Source organism: Chanodichthys erythropterus, chromosome 21 (genome assembly GCF_024489055.1).
Source record: "Chanodichthys erythropterus isolate Z2021 chromosome 21, ASM2448905v1, whole genome shotgun sequence".
NCBI classification, from domain to species: Eukaryota; Metazoa; Chordata; class Actinopteri; order Cypriniformes; family Xenocyprididae; genus Chanodichthys; species Chanodichthys erythropterus.
The window spans coordinates 31,647,177-31,663,456 of NC_090241.1; the positions used below are offsets into that span (position 1 = coordinate 31,647,177).

Consider the following 16,280-nt stretch of genomic DNA (forward strand, 5'->3'; position numbering starts at 1 on the left):
TGTGTGTATATGCCTGACAGGGCTTTATTTAAGCGTTTAATATTTATATTTGTCCACGTGATGACGTAATTACGTTGCTGAAACAGTTTTGAACGGTTCAATGAAAGAAACCGTTCGAAAGAGCCGATTCGCCGGAATGACTTCCCATAACTAGACTCGTCAACCAGAGTTCAAGATGGCGATCAGCGAGGAGCTAATATCGCAACTAATCGATCATTAATATAACATCTCAGTCCTCATATTATTATAAGCTCTACGCGTTATGTCAGTTTTCCACGTCGGTTTCTTATACCTTCCTAAAGCAGTGGATATCAGACACTAGTATATAGATAGAGACTGTGTGTGTTGTTTTTTTTCTTACGTCAAATAGAAATAGTTGCTGATCAGGTTTATGAAACTATTTGGAATGATTGGGAAGTTTTCATTAGTTTGGAGGTCAACATGTCGCTAAGAGAGTTGAAAGTATGCCTTCTTGGGGTAAGATTTATGTTCACTTTTTACGACTCGTTATTATGGATTGCAGTTTTGGTGCATGTTTATGTGTTTATTTCTCTGTTGATGACCGATCATCACTGTGTTATTGTATGCTATAACTTGCAATAAAGCATGTCAGTGGTTTTAACTGTTGTGCAAGCTTTGGTGATCTCTTAAGTATTACAGTAACATTTGTGGGCTGATGACGTATTTAACCACCCATTCAGAAGTGGATGTTAAATATCTAGTTACATTTTGTTCAGTAACGTTAGATACATATGGGATGTATTTACTGCATAGGCCAGTTAGTGTTGTCAAATCAATTTGTCTTGCATAAGCATTTTATGTGACACAATTTTTCACTATTACCTACATTTACTCCTATATCGATAATAAATGTGTACCTGTAGCCATGTGATCTGTAAACAAACTTGTAGTTGACAGGACATGTCCTGCAGTGTGACATTCTGTACTTTATCTGAATGTATTTTCTTTTTTTCTAATTAGCTGCATTGGTTGTTTTATTATACATGCAGTTTTGACTTTATATTCAGAACATTTGACAAAATACAAATATATACATTTTTAATGTTTTTTTTTTTGTTTATGGAAAAACACATCAAAAATTAATTATGTTTAATAAGACACAATATATATTTATATACACAGACATATTAATTTTGTGTGTTTTGTTACTGATTTTTATCTTGTGTTCTAGGATACAGGAGTTGGAAAGTCAAGTATCGTGTGGAGGTTTGTGGAGGATAGTTTTGATCCCAACATTAATCCCACAATTGGGTAAGCTTACAGCAAAACTTGGTTACAGGGAGATCAAGCTGGCTGTGATGCACTGTAAAAATAAGAGAAAAAAAACTGCAATTTTTGAAGGATTGGCACATTGCAAACGCAGCAAGTCATGACATGCACTGAAATAGCTGTTTCAGGCAAAACAAATTGATACTTAGTGTGTTGCAATTTCCTTAGGAAGCATTGTATAAAAAAAAAAAAAAAAACTTGATATAATATTTGTTTTAGTAATGTTATGATAATAATTCAATATTTTAAATAAGAAAACAAGATCTGTTAACCTGCATCTGAGACTAGCTGCCCTGTTGGTGCTGATAAGTCTGAATTTAATACAATATTTAATATTCAGCATTGGTTGTATAATGTGTGACCCCTTTTAATTGAGTTACACAGGTCTAAATTCAATTGACACATATTTTAGGGCTCAACAATAAAGATTTTCTGTTGTCCCAGTCAGGCCAGTCATTTGTGGGCCAGTCAGTTTCCTTCTGGCCCACAAACATTGGTAATATTGCTTTAAAAAGGAAGTCATGTTTTTCTAAAGTTTCTAAACGTCAGTTTTCTGTACAAAAATATTAAAATTAAATCATTCGATTTGTAGATTTATAATTTTTAAGAAATGATATCGATTGTAAAATCCCAAGATTTAATCTTTTAGTCTGCTGTTTTCAGATGATGAATGAACAAAGTTTTGTAGCGCACCTTCCATTCAATAAATTGTAATAAGTTTCTTGCTTTGTTACTTCTGGTATGAAACAAATTCTCAGCTTTCACAAATTCTGTCAACAATAAATTCCATTTTTGTTCAAACGAAATTGCAGCACGAAGAGCGCGTGAACTGATCAGCTCTTCCGCTTTATTATGTTACGGCATGAAATAAACATGAATGAACACCAGAAGGTATGTTGAAAGATACGGTACAACTTACTGAAATCTGTATCATGTCACTTGTAGTAACTCAACCAGTGTTTCATCTGTGGAAAGACATCAATAAAACAGCTTGTAAACAATGTCATGTAATGTTACATTCAAAGTTGCAGATTTATGATTTTATCGGTGGGTGACATTCAATTTGATAGATAGCTAGAAAAATAACTCTAGAGAGGAGCATTTTACTAAATATACACTATATTGTATATTCATGTTTTTTTTGCTTAACCTGTTCTTCAATATTTAATGCATGTTTGAATAAATGTCATGTTTTTATGACAACCACTATTTAAATGTTTATATTTAAAGGAAAACATATGTTATTAAAGATTTATTAGTATAATGTTGTTAGTATAAAAGCTTTCTTATGTGTAATTTAAATGTAAATAGCCTACAAATCAGTTAATTTTAACCTTTAATATTATAGTGATGCACTAACTGGGGTATAGTTTACAGAATTAGTTGAGAGAGATTTGTACCTGTACCTGAACTTGTACCTGATAGAGTTAAAGCTTGAGAATCAAAATCGAATCGAATCCCGGTCCTAAAAAATTGGTTGCATATTGTTATATCAACCAATTCTAATTGATGTTTCGATGCATAACAGAAAACCTGATTTTTAAGTTTACAGGGGCATAACAACACATGTAAACAGCATAAAACAAACTTGTGTTTGCGGTGTGTGTATTTGCACCTGGCAATACAATTGTAAACTTTGTAAAGATGTCTATAAGTACGTCCACATGACATCACCTACACATTTTCTTCATTTATTATTTGGATTGTGGGGGATTTAAATATTGGCAAAAATGCATTAAACAAAGCGTAGAGTCTTATTGGCAGCTGAATGCATTGTAAAATTTGCCAAAATAATTAATAAATGAGATCTGAAGATGTCAGATTTCATGTAGACCTATTTGTATAGTGCATGCTTTATATTATTATTGATTATCTCCATTTTATTTTCAGGGCATCGTTTATGACAAAGACTGTGCAGTACCAAAATGAGCTTCACAAATTCCTCATATGGGACACCGCAGGACAAGAAAGGGTAAACACAGCAACAATCACTACACACTCACTGGGATGACGCATGCACAAGCTGACAGCCATTAAATACAATGTTTACTCTGTTTCACTTTCTGTTTTTGCAGTGTCTTTATAGTTCAGACAGGGGGCAGTATTGCATGCACTTCTCTTACCTTTATGCAAGCATATACATTTGAGGGAGAGAGAGTTTAATGTAATTTAAAAGGGGCTGGTTTTCTTCGTATAGCTATAAACCCTATTCTCCCCCAAAACATTCTGCGTTAGGAGAGGCATCTGAAGTGTACGAGTGACATCTCATAGTTTGAGATGTTTATCACCACTCATGTTTTGATAGCAGTCTTGAGGCTGTTTGGAATATGATCTCCTCTCATGTTGTCTGTGATGTTATGTGAAGCTAAATGTAGAATGCCAAGCGGCCCACACAAGCTGTTAGAAAAAATAGTATCATACCAAGTGTTAAAGGGATAGCTCACCCAAAAATGATTTACTCACCCTATCTTATATCCACTATCTTCTTTCAGATGAACACAATTGTAGTTATATTAAAAAATATAACTCTTCCAAGCTTTATGATGGTAGTGATAGGGTGTTGTATTTTGAAGCCAAAAAAAGTGCATCTTTCCATTATAAAAGTACGACTCCAGGGGGTCAATATGGGCCTTCTAAAGCAAATCTAGAGGTTTTTAAGAAAAATATCCATATTTGAAACTTTATAAACTATGATAACTAAGATTAAATGCCTCTCACGGTTCACACAAATAGGGCTGGGCAACAAACTCAAGCTCCTCTTCTTTTATATTGAAATCATCCTACATTTGTTTTTAAAAATTCTCATTTTAGACTTTTAATTCGTGACCGGTGTTTTGTTTTGCTCTATCCTCTGCGCTTCCGTGTTCATCAATGCGTTGTTACTCTTCTGCCGTAAATCGATGCGTATGGCCATTTGCCGGAAGCTAGTTTTTATATTTTATAAAGTTTAAATATGGATATTTTTCTTACAAAAGCCCATCACTTTGTTTCAGAAGGCCTTTATTAACCCCTTGGAGCTGTGTGGATTACTTTTATGATGGATGGATGCACTTTTTTGGGCTTCAATACAATGCCCCATTCATTCACTGCCATTATAAAGCTTGGAAGAGCCAGGATATTATTTAATATAACTCTGATTGTGTTAGTCTGAAAGAAGATAGTCATACACACCTAGGGTGGCTTGATTGTCAGTAAATCATGACATAATTTTCATTTTTGGGTGAATTATACCTTTAAGGAATTGCTTCTCTTTTTATGCACAGTCTGAAAAGCTGGGACTTTTTCCAGTCAAATGTAACAAATTTTTGGGGTTTATCACATTCAGTCCTTGGTACAAAACATAGACAAGGCCACATGTACCCAATATTCCCTCAAATTGTTTTGCTGGTGATATAATTTATAACAAAAAAAATCTGTCTTAGATATCTGGTTCCTATTGCATATGAAGGGCTGAACATATGGGAAAGTCTGACTTATCGAGCCTCTTTACCCTCATCTGGTCCTGTTTAGCGCTTTGATGTATTCCCACCGATAAAGATGGTGCAAGTTCATCATCGTGGCCTTTGAGTGGTTAAAGAGGTCAAGTTTTCTTTGCCTTTGTTTGTTCGGGATGCTCCAGAGCCTGATGGGATGAAATGTTAGGCCTTGTCAGAGATAGGAGTTTGAGAACAACAACTGAAGCCAGAATCGCTCTCTCTCTCTCTCCCCCTTCCTTCCTGCCTCTTAGTGTCTTTCTTCTTTCTTTTCTAACTTCAAGCTCTATTGTGATTTTGTGAAGAGAAGACAGTTCTGTCCACAGATTCCTGTACTCCACCGGGAGCTGTGATCAGGCTTTTCACTTGCTGTCAAGCTTGAGATTAGATAATTATCCAACGCATTGCTTTTTAGAACAGCATTGTAGAAACATGACTTGTTTTGTACTTTTTGATATAGTGGTTTTGGGAGTGCATTAACTCTTTTCCTGCCATTGACGGGATTTTCACTGCTATATGGTAGGGGGCGCTATTACACATCTTCTGAAAGAGTACAGAATCTCCGTATCAAAACACAGGCAAAAAGGAGTGGAAACACATGATAAAATCATTGCTTTATGCACATTGTAGTCTTTGAAAAAAGTGTGATTTTTGTTCAAAATGTTGCTTTTTTTAATGAAACTTTCCCAAATTCGAATGTTGATTAAAAAAAGAATGCGTGAAGCTACAATAAAACAGTTTTTTTTGTTTATTTGTTTAAAAGCAGAGGCTCTGTTTATTCTTTTGATATATTGCATGTTCAGATATTTATACAACAAAATATTCTGGGGGCTGTTCAGATTTTGTGAAAATTACCAAAAATGTCGGCAGTGGCTGGCAACTTTTTAAAAGAAACATTGGCAGGAAAAGAGTAAAATTAATCAAAAGTCACCAAAAAAACTTTTACATTGTTCAAAAAAATTATTTCAAATAAATAATTATACAAAATGTTTCTTGAGCACCAAATTGGCATATTATGACTTCTGAAGCATCATGTGACACTGAAAGACTGGCGTAATGATGCTGAATATTCAGCTTTGCCATCACAGACATAAATTACATTTTAAAACATATTAAAATGACTTTATTTTTAATCAAATAATTGCAGACATGGTGAGCAAAAGAAATTTATTTTAAGAATAAGAAAGCATCTTAATTACCCCAAATTTTAAACAGTTGATACAAAATGAGCAGAAAAAAAGTGATTTCATGGGGTCTTTTAAACTGAACAGTTAAGTTAACAACAAGATACATTTGAAGAGGTAGTGAGTGACTGGAGGAAGTTGGATGAGAGAAAATGCAGGAGGATATTTGGAATAGGACCACACAGTCTGGAATCCTGGGATATGTCTAAGGAGACATCCTGCAATTTTAGTCAAAAGCTAAACTGAAGCGTTTCCTCTTCCTTGTGCAGCAGACTTTGCCAAAAACAGCTATAAATGTGAGAAACTGTGTCAGTCAAACTTGATTTATTCATTTTATTGGTGAAAAAGATGGATTAAGCAGACCTCTGACTTTTGTCTTAACTTAAATCCAGCATAAATCCAGCACCAATTAAATTCAGCATTTGTATAAATCAAATAATAAACTTTGTATAAAAGAATTTGTAGAGTATAGTTATTAATAATAGTTAAATAATTGATGTCACTTACTACTGATGCATTAATCAGCAAAACCAATTGTGCACCACAGGCTTTAGGATCCAAGTGTTTTTGGGTCCTCTCTATATTATTACAATTGTATATAATCTATATAACGTACAATTATGCATTTTGCTATATTCACTAGTATTGATGGTAAACTGTTAGCAGCTCATGAAACACACTGTTAATGAGCACAAACATGTTAATGTGCACCAATTTGAAGCTCATAACCTTTAACCAAATCTGTAAATTTGGCTAAAAATATTAAATTTCTAAACTGTTTATTTGATTTAAAGATTATTTCAGAGGCTAACTCACACCTAAACTTTAGAAAGAATGTAAAAAAAAATAAATTAAAAAAAACTTCTCATCATGTCTTCTTTCTCTACTCTCTCTCTCTCTTAATCAGTCATTTTATAATGCACTTTTCACCCCTTTTAGGTATTTTTTTCAGTGGAATGGCATACTCGATCCAGCTTGTTTTTATTAATCTGAGCCTCTTTTTTTTGAATACCGGGGTCAAACAACCCAACTATGCTATTTTATAATGATTAAACGCTAACTTCTTCTGACACGTTGCGCTCATCTTTCCCCTGATGGCTCCCACATGTGTTGATATGCCTTTCAATGCAGTTCCTCTACTCAAGCCCCCTTGGCATGGCCGTCTGAAACACAATTCTCCTTTAGGTTTTAACGGTGGCTCACGTGTATGGTTTTTCATTGTGGGTTTCCCTAACTGCTGCCTGTTTGTTCTGTTAGAAATGAGCAAGTTGGAATAACATGCGTTTGTTTGTTTTTGAGTTGTCCATTTAATTCGGCATGAAACTTGAAGGAAACCTCTGCCAAAGCGCATACATTCTTTCAAAGCTCTGAAAATAAGCATACGCAGGTTGGGATTGCCCGCTCGGCCCCTAAGAAGGGATGTCGGTTGTTATCACTGATGACTAAGTCTTGCTTTTTTCATTTTCTTTTTTTTTTTTTTTAAGCACCGGCCATTATTTTTCTCACACATCTGCCTGTTATCTGTTTCTCTCTTAGTTTCGTGCCCTGGCTCCCATGTATTACAGGGGCTCTGCTGCAGCTATCATTGTGTATGACATCACTAAAGAGGTAATGAAACATTTCTTCATTATTACTACACAAATCTTTCTGCTGGTAAAGCTATTAAAGGCATATTTCACCCAAAAATGAAAGTTCTGTCATCATCTACTCAACTTCATGTCACTCGAACTACGTAAGATCTTTTTTTCCATGGAACACTAAAGGAGTTATGGGCTGAGGTAAGACTTTCAGTGGATAGTGGGTTAAATGTCAGTCTGTTCCTCACACAAAGCTATCATATGGCTTTAGAAGACTTGAAATATAGTGCACAAGTCATATAGACTACTTTTTATGTTTTTTAATTAATGGAAGAGAGCAGCTTGGACAGTCTGCTAGGTGACTCCTCTTGTTTTCAACAGAATAAATGTGACCACACAGGTTTTGAGCAACATGAGGGGCAATATATAATGACTTAAATGTCTTATTATGATGTATAAGCATTGCTTGTCTTGAAGATCTCTTCATCTCTCAATCAGGAATCATTCCAGACATTGAAGAACTGGGTGAAGGAGCTTCGCCAGCACGGACCACCCAACATAGTGGTGGCTATCGCTGGCAACAAATGTGATCTCTCCGATGCCAGGTGAATTCCACCGTCCTTGCCACAAAAGACTTCACATCCTGTCATCTCTATTCAGCTTGAAGGGATGCACCCGCAGTGGCTGTCAACTCAATTTGACGTTGGGAAAAGACCCACATATTTCCTGTCAACTTGTCTCGACTCATTGAAAACAAGCTCGCACACGTACCGTTACCATAAGCATAACTTGTGATGAAAAAGAAATCCACTCTTCACTGGTCTGTAATTTATCTTTCCACTTTAAATTGCTTCACTCTTCCCACAGGTCCAATGATATGTTTTGGTTCACCATTGCTTTCTTTGGCAGTGTTAGTCAGCTGTCATTGTGGTTGTATTTTACTTCTCGAAACCATAAAGACCGAGACATTGAATCTGAGGAATAGCGATCACACCGCAAGCCATTCAGGCAATAAATATCAGGGAAAATTCTTGCAATTGTTCTGTCTGGCACATAAAGATTAGATATTTCTTTTTCTAGCACAACTGGTGCTGTGATCCACAGCCATCATTGTCTCTTTACATATTTTTTGCTTCAAGTTTAAGAGGTTCGCTCCAAATGTAAAAAAAATCTGTTGCTTTCAAAAACTGTCATCATGGAAATATAGTTACTGATAACATTACCCCTAATTGCAAACCTTAATACTATTTCAAATTATATGAATTAAAAGCATAACCTAAAAAGCATTAATGCCCCAATATACTCACGGCGAAGTTCTTTTTCTTTCTTCGCTTAGAGGTAAAACAAATTTCGAAATACATGACCAGTCATATACTGTTAGCGAACATCCGACGACGCTCATTCTGCGTTTAGATGAATATGTAAATATGTGCTGTGCACTTTCCTCTCAATAACAAAATAAACACAACAAAACAGAAAACAGTTAGTAAAGCATAAGAAAAGCATCTGATCATGGCGACAATTCGGCTCAGTCATTCAGGACTCTAGTAATGTCACGTCACTGTTATTTATATAGCACTTTATACAATAGATTGCTTAAAATCAATCAACTTTACCATATTAAGCATGTAAAACAGTGTCAACTTCATTTTCTATTATGCAGCAGCTCTCCAATGTGTTCATGTTTTCACTCACGGATGTCTGAACCTGACGGACTGAACAGAAGAAATGAACCAGAAAAGATTTCCACGTGAAAGAAGGCGGAGCCTCCGCGCACACCTACCTATTACGTTATCGCCACGGACCAATGGCAGTACAAAGGAGTTTACCAGCCCTAACAAACTTTTCCAGAATGTTCCACTTTGGCAAGCTGTTTCGAATTCCTAAAACGAACTTCATTTTGGCCTGATTTTGTGCGAAATTTTGCTCGTTCTTCGTCGTTCTTCGATTTTGCTTGAAGTATATTGGGTCTTTACATTTGTTCATACACCACTTGGTGGAGAAAGCAGGCAAAAATCCCATAGTTTTTAATTTAAGGACCCCTTATGTATCTAGGGCTAGTATCCAACCACTCTGAACACCCTAGCAACCACAACCCCACCCTGGCAACCAACCACAACATGGTGGCAGTGACTTTTGCACAAGCAACAACACAAAAGTCGAGTTGATCGAAATGTTTAAAGAATATATCACCGCCTTGGCGGTTAATCTAAGAGAGCAAAGCGTCAATGGAAAATTGATCCATTGTCAGTGTGACCGGCCTGATAGGTGTAGCACTGGTGCAATCTGATCAGCACCTGTGATCAGGTGACAGGTGCACTGAGAACCAGCACATAATAGTTCACCTTCAACGTGCTCCAATGTGCTAGTTATACACCACCATCACAAAAAAATACATGCGCTTGACAAGGTTCATCCCACTCAGATAGTCTCTCACTCAACCACAGTATCTGTTTAAAATCTTCTAGTCTCAGATATCCAGAATCATAATAACATGCCACACTTTTTGAGAGTTTTGAGAATGTCAGAATTCTTAATTTATGAAACTGATTAATTATTAGTGTGGTATTAGAGTTCTAAAAATAAGCTACTGCTCTGTATTACTCACATTTGTTACTCCACTCTTTTGTTTTCCAGAGAGGTTTCAGAGAAGGACGCAAAGGACTATGCTGACTCCATTCATGCCATATTTGTTGAAACCAGTGCCAAAAATGCCATTAACATCAATGAGGTCTTCATTCAGATAAGTGAGTATAATTCTAACTAGTCATCATCGGTGCATTGTGTCATTATCAAGGCCAATTTAACAAACAATCTAGAAGCATTTATTCAGAGCCCTGTGATTTTAAATGTTATCTTCTTCTCTTGATTGAGCTTGTTAATCAGGCAGGTTTAGTTTTAATGACTGCTGTTTATTGCAACACCATTTATTATTAAAATGATAATGAATGCATGATCTATAATTGATCCTGATGGTGGTGAGAATAGTGCTTCTGTGGATACTTGTTCTCGCCACTTGGACCCAGGGCAGTGGTTGGGTTACAGTGGATACATGATCTTTTACCATGGATCTTGGCAGTTGCCCCATTAAGGAACAGGCATACTTGTGGGTGCATGACACCATGCTTGTGACTTTTGTACAGGCATTGTAACAGCAAATCATTTTTCCTTTTTCTTTCTCATGCATATTTTTATTGTCAGTAGCTGCGTATACATGGACCCTAATAATCCAACTGTAATTGGACTAGTAGCACAGTTGGAATAAAAAAAGTCACATGTAACCATATCAATCAGAATGAATTGGCCAAATCCGATTAAAATTTAATTTGGATTGTAAGGGGTGGTTTAAACCTTTTCTAATCCGATCAAGAGGACATGTAAACACTTGATCGGATTGAAACCCGAAACTGGAAAGTACTGCGCATGTGCAATGACGTAGAAATGGACTAATTATGTATGACTTACAGAACGAGCTGTTGTTGTTGTTGAATGAAGTGTCATAAATGACTGTCGTGTCCTTCTAAAATTTTCCTTCCACTCTTCATCTTTGAAGTGGGGCAGGACAACATCCCATCAGTCCTTGTTTCAGACTCTCATCCACAGATGCCTTGTTTTGGTTGCGGGAAGGGGCGTTTTTACTGTTTAATAAGCAGCATGGCACAATAGTTCATGTGCTCATCGTCTCCTAATTAGGACAAGAAATGGATAAATATTAAAGGTGCCATCGAATTGAAAATTGAATTTACCTCGGCATAGTTGGATAACAAGAGATCAGTACATGGAAATGACATACAGTGAGTTTCAAACTCCATTGTTTCCTCCTCCTTATATAAATCTCATTTGTTTAAAAGACCTCCGAAGAACAGGTGAATCTCAACATAACACAGACTGTTACATGACAGTCGGGATCATTAATATGTACACCCCAATATTTGCATATGCCAGCTCATGTTCAAGGCATTAGACAAGGGCCGCCAGTATTAACGTCTGGATCTGTGCACAGCTGAATCATCAGACTAGGTAAGCAAGCAAGGACAACAGTGAAAAATGGCAGATGGAGCGATATTAACTGACATGATCCATGATAACATGATATTTTTAGTGATATTTGTAAATTGTCTTTCTAAATGTTTCGTTAGCATGTTGCTAATGTACTGTTAAATGTGGTTAAAGTTACAATCGTTTCTTACTGTATTCACGGAAACGAGAGCCATCGCTATTTTCATTTTTAAACACTTACAGTCTGTATAATTCATAAACACAACTTCATTCTTTATAAATCTCTCCAACAGTGTAGCATTAGCCGTTAGCCACGGAGCACTATCAAACTCATTCAGAGTCAAATGTAAACATCCGAATAAATACCATACTTATGCGATTAGACATGCTGCATGACGAACACTTTGTAAAGATCCATTTTGAGGGTTATACTAGCTGTGTGAACTTTGTTTATGAAGTGATAGAGTCGAGAGCTCGAGAGGGGGGGCGGAGAACTCGCAATTTAAAGGGGCCGCAGCATGAATTGGTGCATTTCTAATTATGCCTCAAAATAGGCCGTTAAAAAATTAATTAAAAAAAAATCTATGGGGTATTTTGAGCTGCAACTTCACAGACACATTCAGGGGACACCTTAGACTTATATTACATCTTGTAAAAAACGTTCGATGGCACCTTTAAGTCTACTCTTTAAAACAAAGAAAAGAAGCAATATAGAAGAATGGTTAGTATGTGTAAACAGTGTGAACCTATATTTGTGCAGTGTTTTAATATGTCAAAAAATCAATTCCGATTTGAAGCTTGTGACATATGAACACGCGCATCAACCTGATCACTTTATTTAGCATTATGTTCGGATTCATCAATTGGAATGAATAATTCCGAAACAAAAGGTGTCCATGTAAACGTAGCTAATATCATTATGCTCCTTTTAATTTTTATTTAACTTCCTTTATAGGTCAGAGGATCCCAGTTATAGATGCAGATGGCGGATCTGCGGTCAAGGGCTTCAAACTTCGTCGCCAACCATCAGAGTCGACCAGGGAACGTACTTGCTGCTGACGGAGTTGTAAACAGTTTGGCCAGATCCTCTCCAGCCTCTCAGTTTCTTTCTATTAGTAAAGGAGAATAGCAATTGAAGAATGTGATGTCACAGGGGAAGTTACGTAACTTCCTTTTGGAGCCAAATAAGAAGTTTAGTTAATAATGGAATGAGATTTACTGTCTGAATCCCAAATCAATGGTCACTTGCTTGAGAAAAGACGAAAATGCCCTGACAGAGTTGTTGTACCTTATCTTGCCCGCTCTTCAGCCCCCGTTCAAATGTCCTTGGGGATCCATTTTCTGTTTTAGATCACTGCCCAAAATCAGACAGCAAAGAAAACACCTGCTTAACAGATCAGATATAGTCCTGTCTTGCTCTCTTGCTCTCTCTCGCTCTCTCTTGTTCATTCTTACAAAAAATCTCCAAGTATAGCTATTGTCTGTCTGTCTGTTTGTACATTTTGAAGAGTTTCAGCACTACAAACGCAAGCAACACAGCTTTCTTGTCTCACTATTTTTGCACATCTTTGATATATATGATAAAAAGAAAAAAATTATAAATGGGCGAATCTCATGAAACCTGTCACATTTCACTCAAATGAAATGAAAAAGAAAACCTGAAATTATATTTTGCATAAAGTCAATTTAAAGTCTGTTAAGATTAGGATGTTTTTTTTTTTAATGCTCCTAAAAATTGACCTCATTGTTTTTCTTGTGACATTGGGGGTAAAATGGGTATGTTTTCATGAGATTCGTTCACACTATTTACTATTACAGAAATATCATGTAATCCTGTTGCATAGGCTATAAAGCTGTGTGCGCTTCTGTCTTTCCTATATTTTGTGTAGGAAAAAATAATATTAAATTCAGTGGTAGTATTAAAATACAGATAAAAATAACTCTGGGATTTTCTGGTCAATAATAATAAGCATACGATATCTGAGCCTTGGCCATTTTGAGATGAGTTTATGAATTTATATTTAAAGTTATACATGAAGAATGTGCCAAATCTTTGCAATTTTGTAGTCTTGTCAATTTTTTGTGACATGGTAAGGATCCTGTAGTAGCAGATCAGTGGTCCGTGATGTTGATGCATGAGTTCAACACAACCATTTGTATATCTTATCAATTTGAAAGTCGAGGTAACAATAGTAACACGTTCTTTGCTCCAATTAGCCACATTGCCAGATTCTTTGCCCGATTCTTAGCTACAGATCCAGCCTGTTCTTGGACTAATAAGCAGTTAGAATAGACTTTTATGTTTTACAGTGTCTGACTGCTGTTACTGCTTGCAGTGCATAATCAGGGCATTAGCAAAGTTCAACCCTCACGCTTTGAGATAAAGTTGGCCAGTCTTTTAGAATACTGACAAGAATAGCAGTTTCAAAGTGTTAGATGTTATAACTACTCCAACTGTTCACATGTTTTCCATATCAGATCTTTAATGTTAGTGGGAAGGAGCCAAATGGCGAATTCTGTACATGATGCGCTTTAGGCTTTCGTCCAGGACTTTGTGAAGTGTGCATTATGTCCAAATACTTTCTGAAACTGCATTTTAACCATTTGTGTTAGTTGGCAGTTGGTCTCTTCAGATCCCTTGCTGTTCTTTTTATGACATTTTTACAGGATTGAGTGATTTTGTGAGGTCTTGCCAAATGCCCTAATTGTCTCATAAACATTTTTCATCTTTCTCATTCTTTAACTGAATAACTTTTGGCCGGCACATCCAACATGCTTTTACTATCTGGACAGGGATAAAAAAGGAGCGTATCTGGAAACTAGTCTTGTTTCAGAAAGAGCAAGACGTCTAAAAAACAAGCAAAAGGAAGTAGTTACACTATACCAGATATTCTTCTTTGAATTGACCCCAAATGAAATAACTCTTTTCTTTGCTGTCACTAAATTTTTCAGCCTAAATATTTTCTCAAGAGCTCTGGCGTCAGTTTCATTGAAGAAATGGATTTAATTTGGGAGAAAGAAAAGTCTTATTTTTGACAATCTGAGAAACTTACCTTTTAAAAGATTTGGATTAATGTACACACTATTCATTCAAGAGTATTATAACACAATATGGTTGAATGGCTCTTTTTCTATACATCATGTCGAATTTAAGTTTATTCAGCCAAAATGGAACATTATCTGTTACAATATTTGCATTTGTGAATATAAAACAAATATGTTACAATTTATCAACTGAATACCCACAATGACAAAGTGTTATGTACTTAAAATGTGATTCATCTAAATGTACACTTCAGCATAACACGTGACACCATCTCGGTTATTTTTAGAGGTTAGTATGTGGCTTTTGATGGTACTTTTATGGATATTATTACATATGCTTTTGACACGTTATATTGGCATATTGGGGTCGTAGAATGCGTTTAGTGAATCAGAAAGGATATTATGGGCAATCTTGAGTTTCAATTCCCGTCCTTTATCCTGTGATTCTATATGCAGTGCTGCCAATGCGCCATGATGTTTTCAGGAATTCACAAGTGCAATAATAATACTTTCCCCCTCCAAAATGTGTGCTGTCAGTAATAATAGCAGAGAGATTTATAGACTTATTACAGTAATTGTAGTTAATCTATGAATTTTAGCACAACAATATTTTCCTTTAGAACACTGTGCTTGTTAAATGAAAAAAGGGATTACTTGGAACAACACTTGGGGAAAAAACTGCACTTTTTCAAAATTCCTGTGTGTCTTTCGCCCTAGTTGAAACGACTTGGAAAAATTACAGTCCTAGCATTCTCTATTGATGTTTACACAGAAAATGATTCAAATTGATCCATCCAACGACTGTAATATGCCTTGTGCTAAGTAAATGTATCTTTCACTCAAATCAGAACCTTACATTTTTTTATTTTCTTTATGTCATGTCAAACAAATTGAAGAAGGAAACATAGCTCAACAATGTATGGTATCAAAATGTTGTAGAGTAGCTGTTTGTTTGTCTTGTACAAAGCCTGTGATCCACAACGAGACAATGTCTCATTTAGTCCTGTAGAGGTTCTTGAATTCTTTTGAAAAGGACTTTCTGAATTGCTCGTCCTCTTGCTGGGGAGCACAGGCTTTGCCTTAATGCCTTTGAATGGAACTACATGCTACACTTGAGTCGGACAGTATATAATATGCTGTCTGGTGTGGTTTGCAGTGGTGTTTTGGTGGAAGAAAATGCCAACAGTCTTGGGCTGGCCCTAAGAAAGTTGTGAAATTCTTATGTACTTTACGTCCTTGTATATACCACACATTGGATGAATTGTGTAAATTACTTCACCACTACTTACCATTGTAATTCAGTATTTACAAAATAATTTAACCTAATCATTAATTGTTTTTGCCATTTAGCTTGTCTCTTTTATTGTTTTGTCATGCAAAGAAGGCTTGAAAATAACATTTGTTCATTTGTGAATGTGCAAAAGGGAAATGTTTAGCTCTTTATTAGTAATAAAATTATACAAATCCATTTTCATTTTTGTTTAATCAACATTGGGTTTACTGGTTTGTATTTGATTCAGATCAGAGACAAGTTACTTTAGTTAAGAATAAATGGTGCAAATGTCAGTTCAGAGGGATTGAGAACTGTTCGCAGCAGTGCTAGTTTCTCCTGCCCTGGCCGATGGGCTATATATATAAATATGACACTTGTGGTATGTGTCTCCTTTGGCAGGGGGTCCCTGCTGATCTTTTAATTGTGCTGAGGAAAGTAA

General features: G+C 35.9%; 1 protein-coding gene across 1 annotated transcript; it reads left to right on the forward strand.

The window, feature by feature from the left end:
• Positions 1-156: 156 nt before the first annotated feature.
• Positions 157-15,491, forward strand: rab22a (RAB22A, member RAS oncogene family). The gene is made up of 7 exons (XM_067373499.1): positions 157-477; positions 1,193-1,272; positions 3,181-3,262; positions 7,484-7,555; positions 8,023-8,129; positions 10,162-10,271; positions 12,479-15,491. The coding sequence occupies exons 1-7, from the start codon at positions 442-444 to the stop codon at positions 12,580-12,582; spliced, it is 591 nt and encodes a 196-aa protein (XP_067229600.1). The 5' UTR covers positions 157-441; the 3' UTR covers positions 12,583-15,491.
• Positions 15,492-16,280: the final 789 nt, after the last annotated feature.

Bases quoted from the DNA above. Each gene is read 5' to 3' on its own strand.
- rab22a (XM_067373499.1), top strand. From the start codon at position 442: ATGTCGCTAAGAGAGTTGAAAGTATGCCTTCTTGGG. The intron at 3,263-7,483 runs GTAAACACAGCA...TTTCTCTCTTAG, and splicing joins ACACCGCAGGACAAGAAAGG to TTTCGTGCCCTGGCTCCCAT. The intron at 10,272-12,478 runs GTGAGTATAATT...CTTCCTTTATAG, and splicing joins TGAGGTCTTCATTCAGATAA to GTCAGAGGATCCCAGTTATA.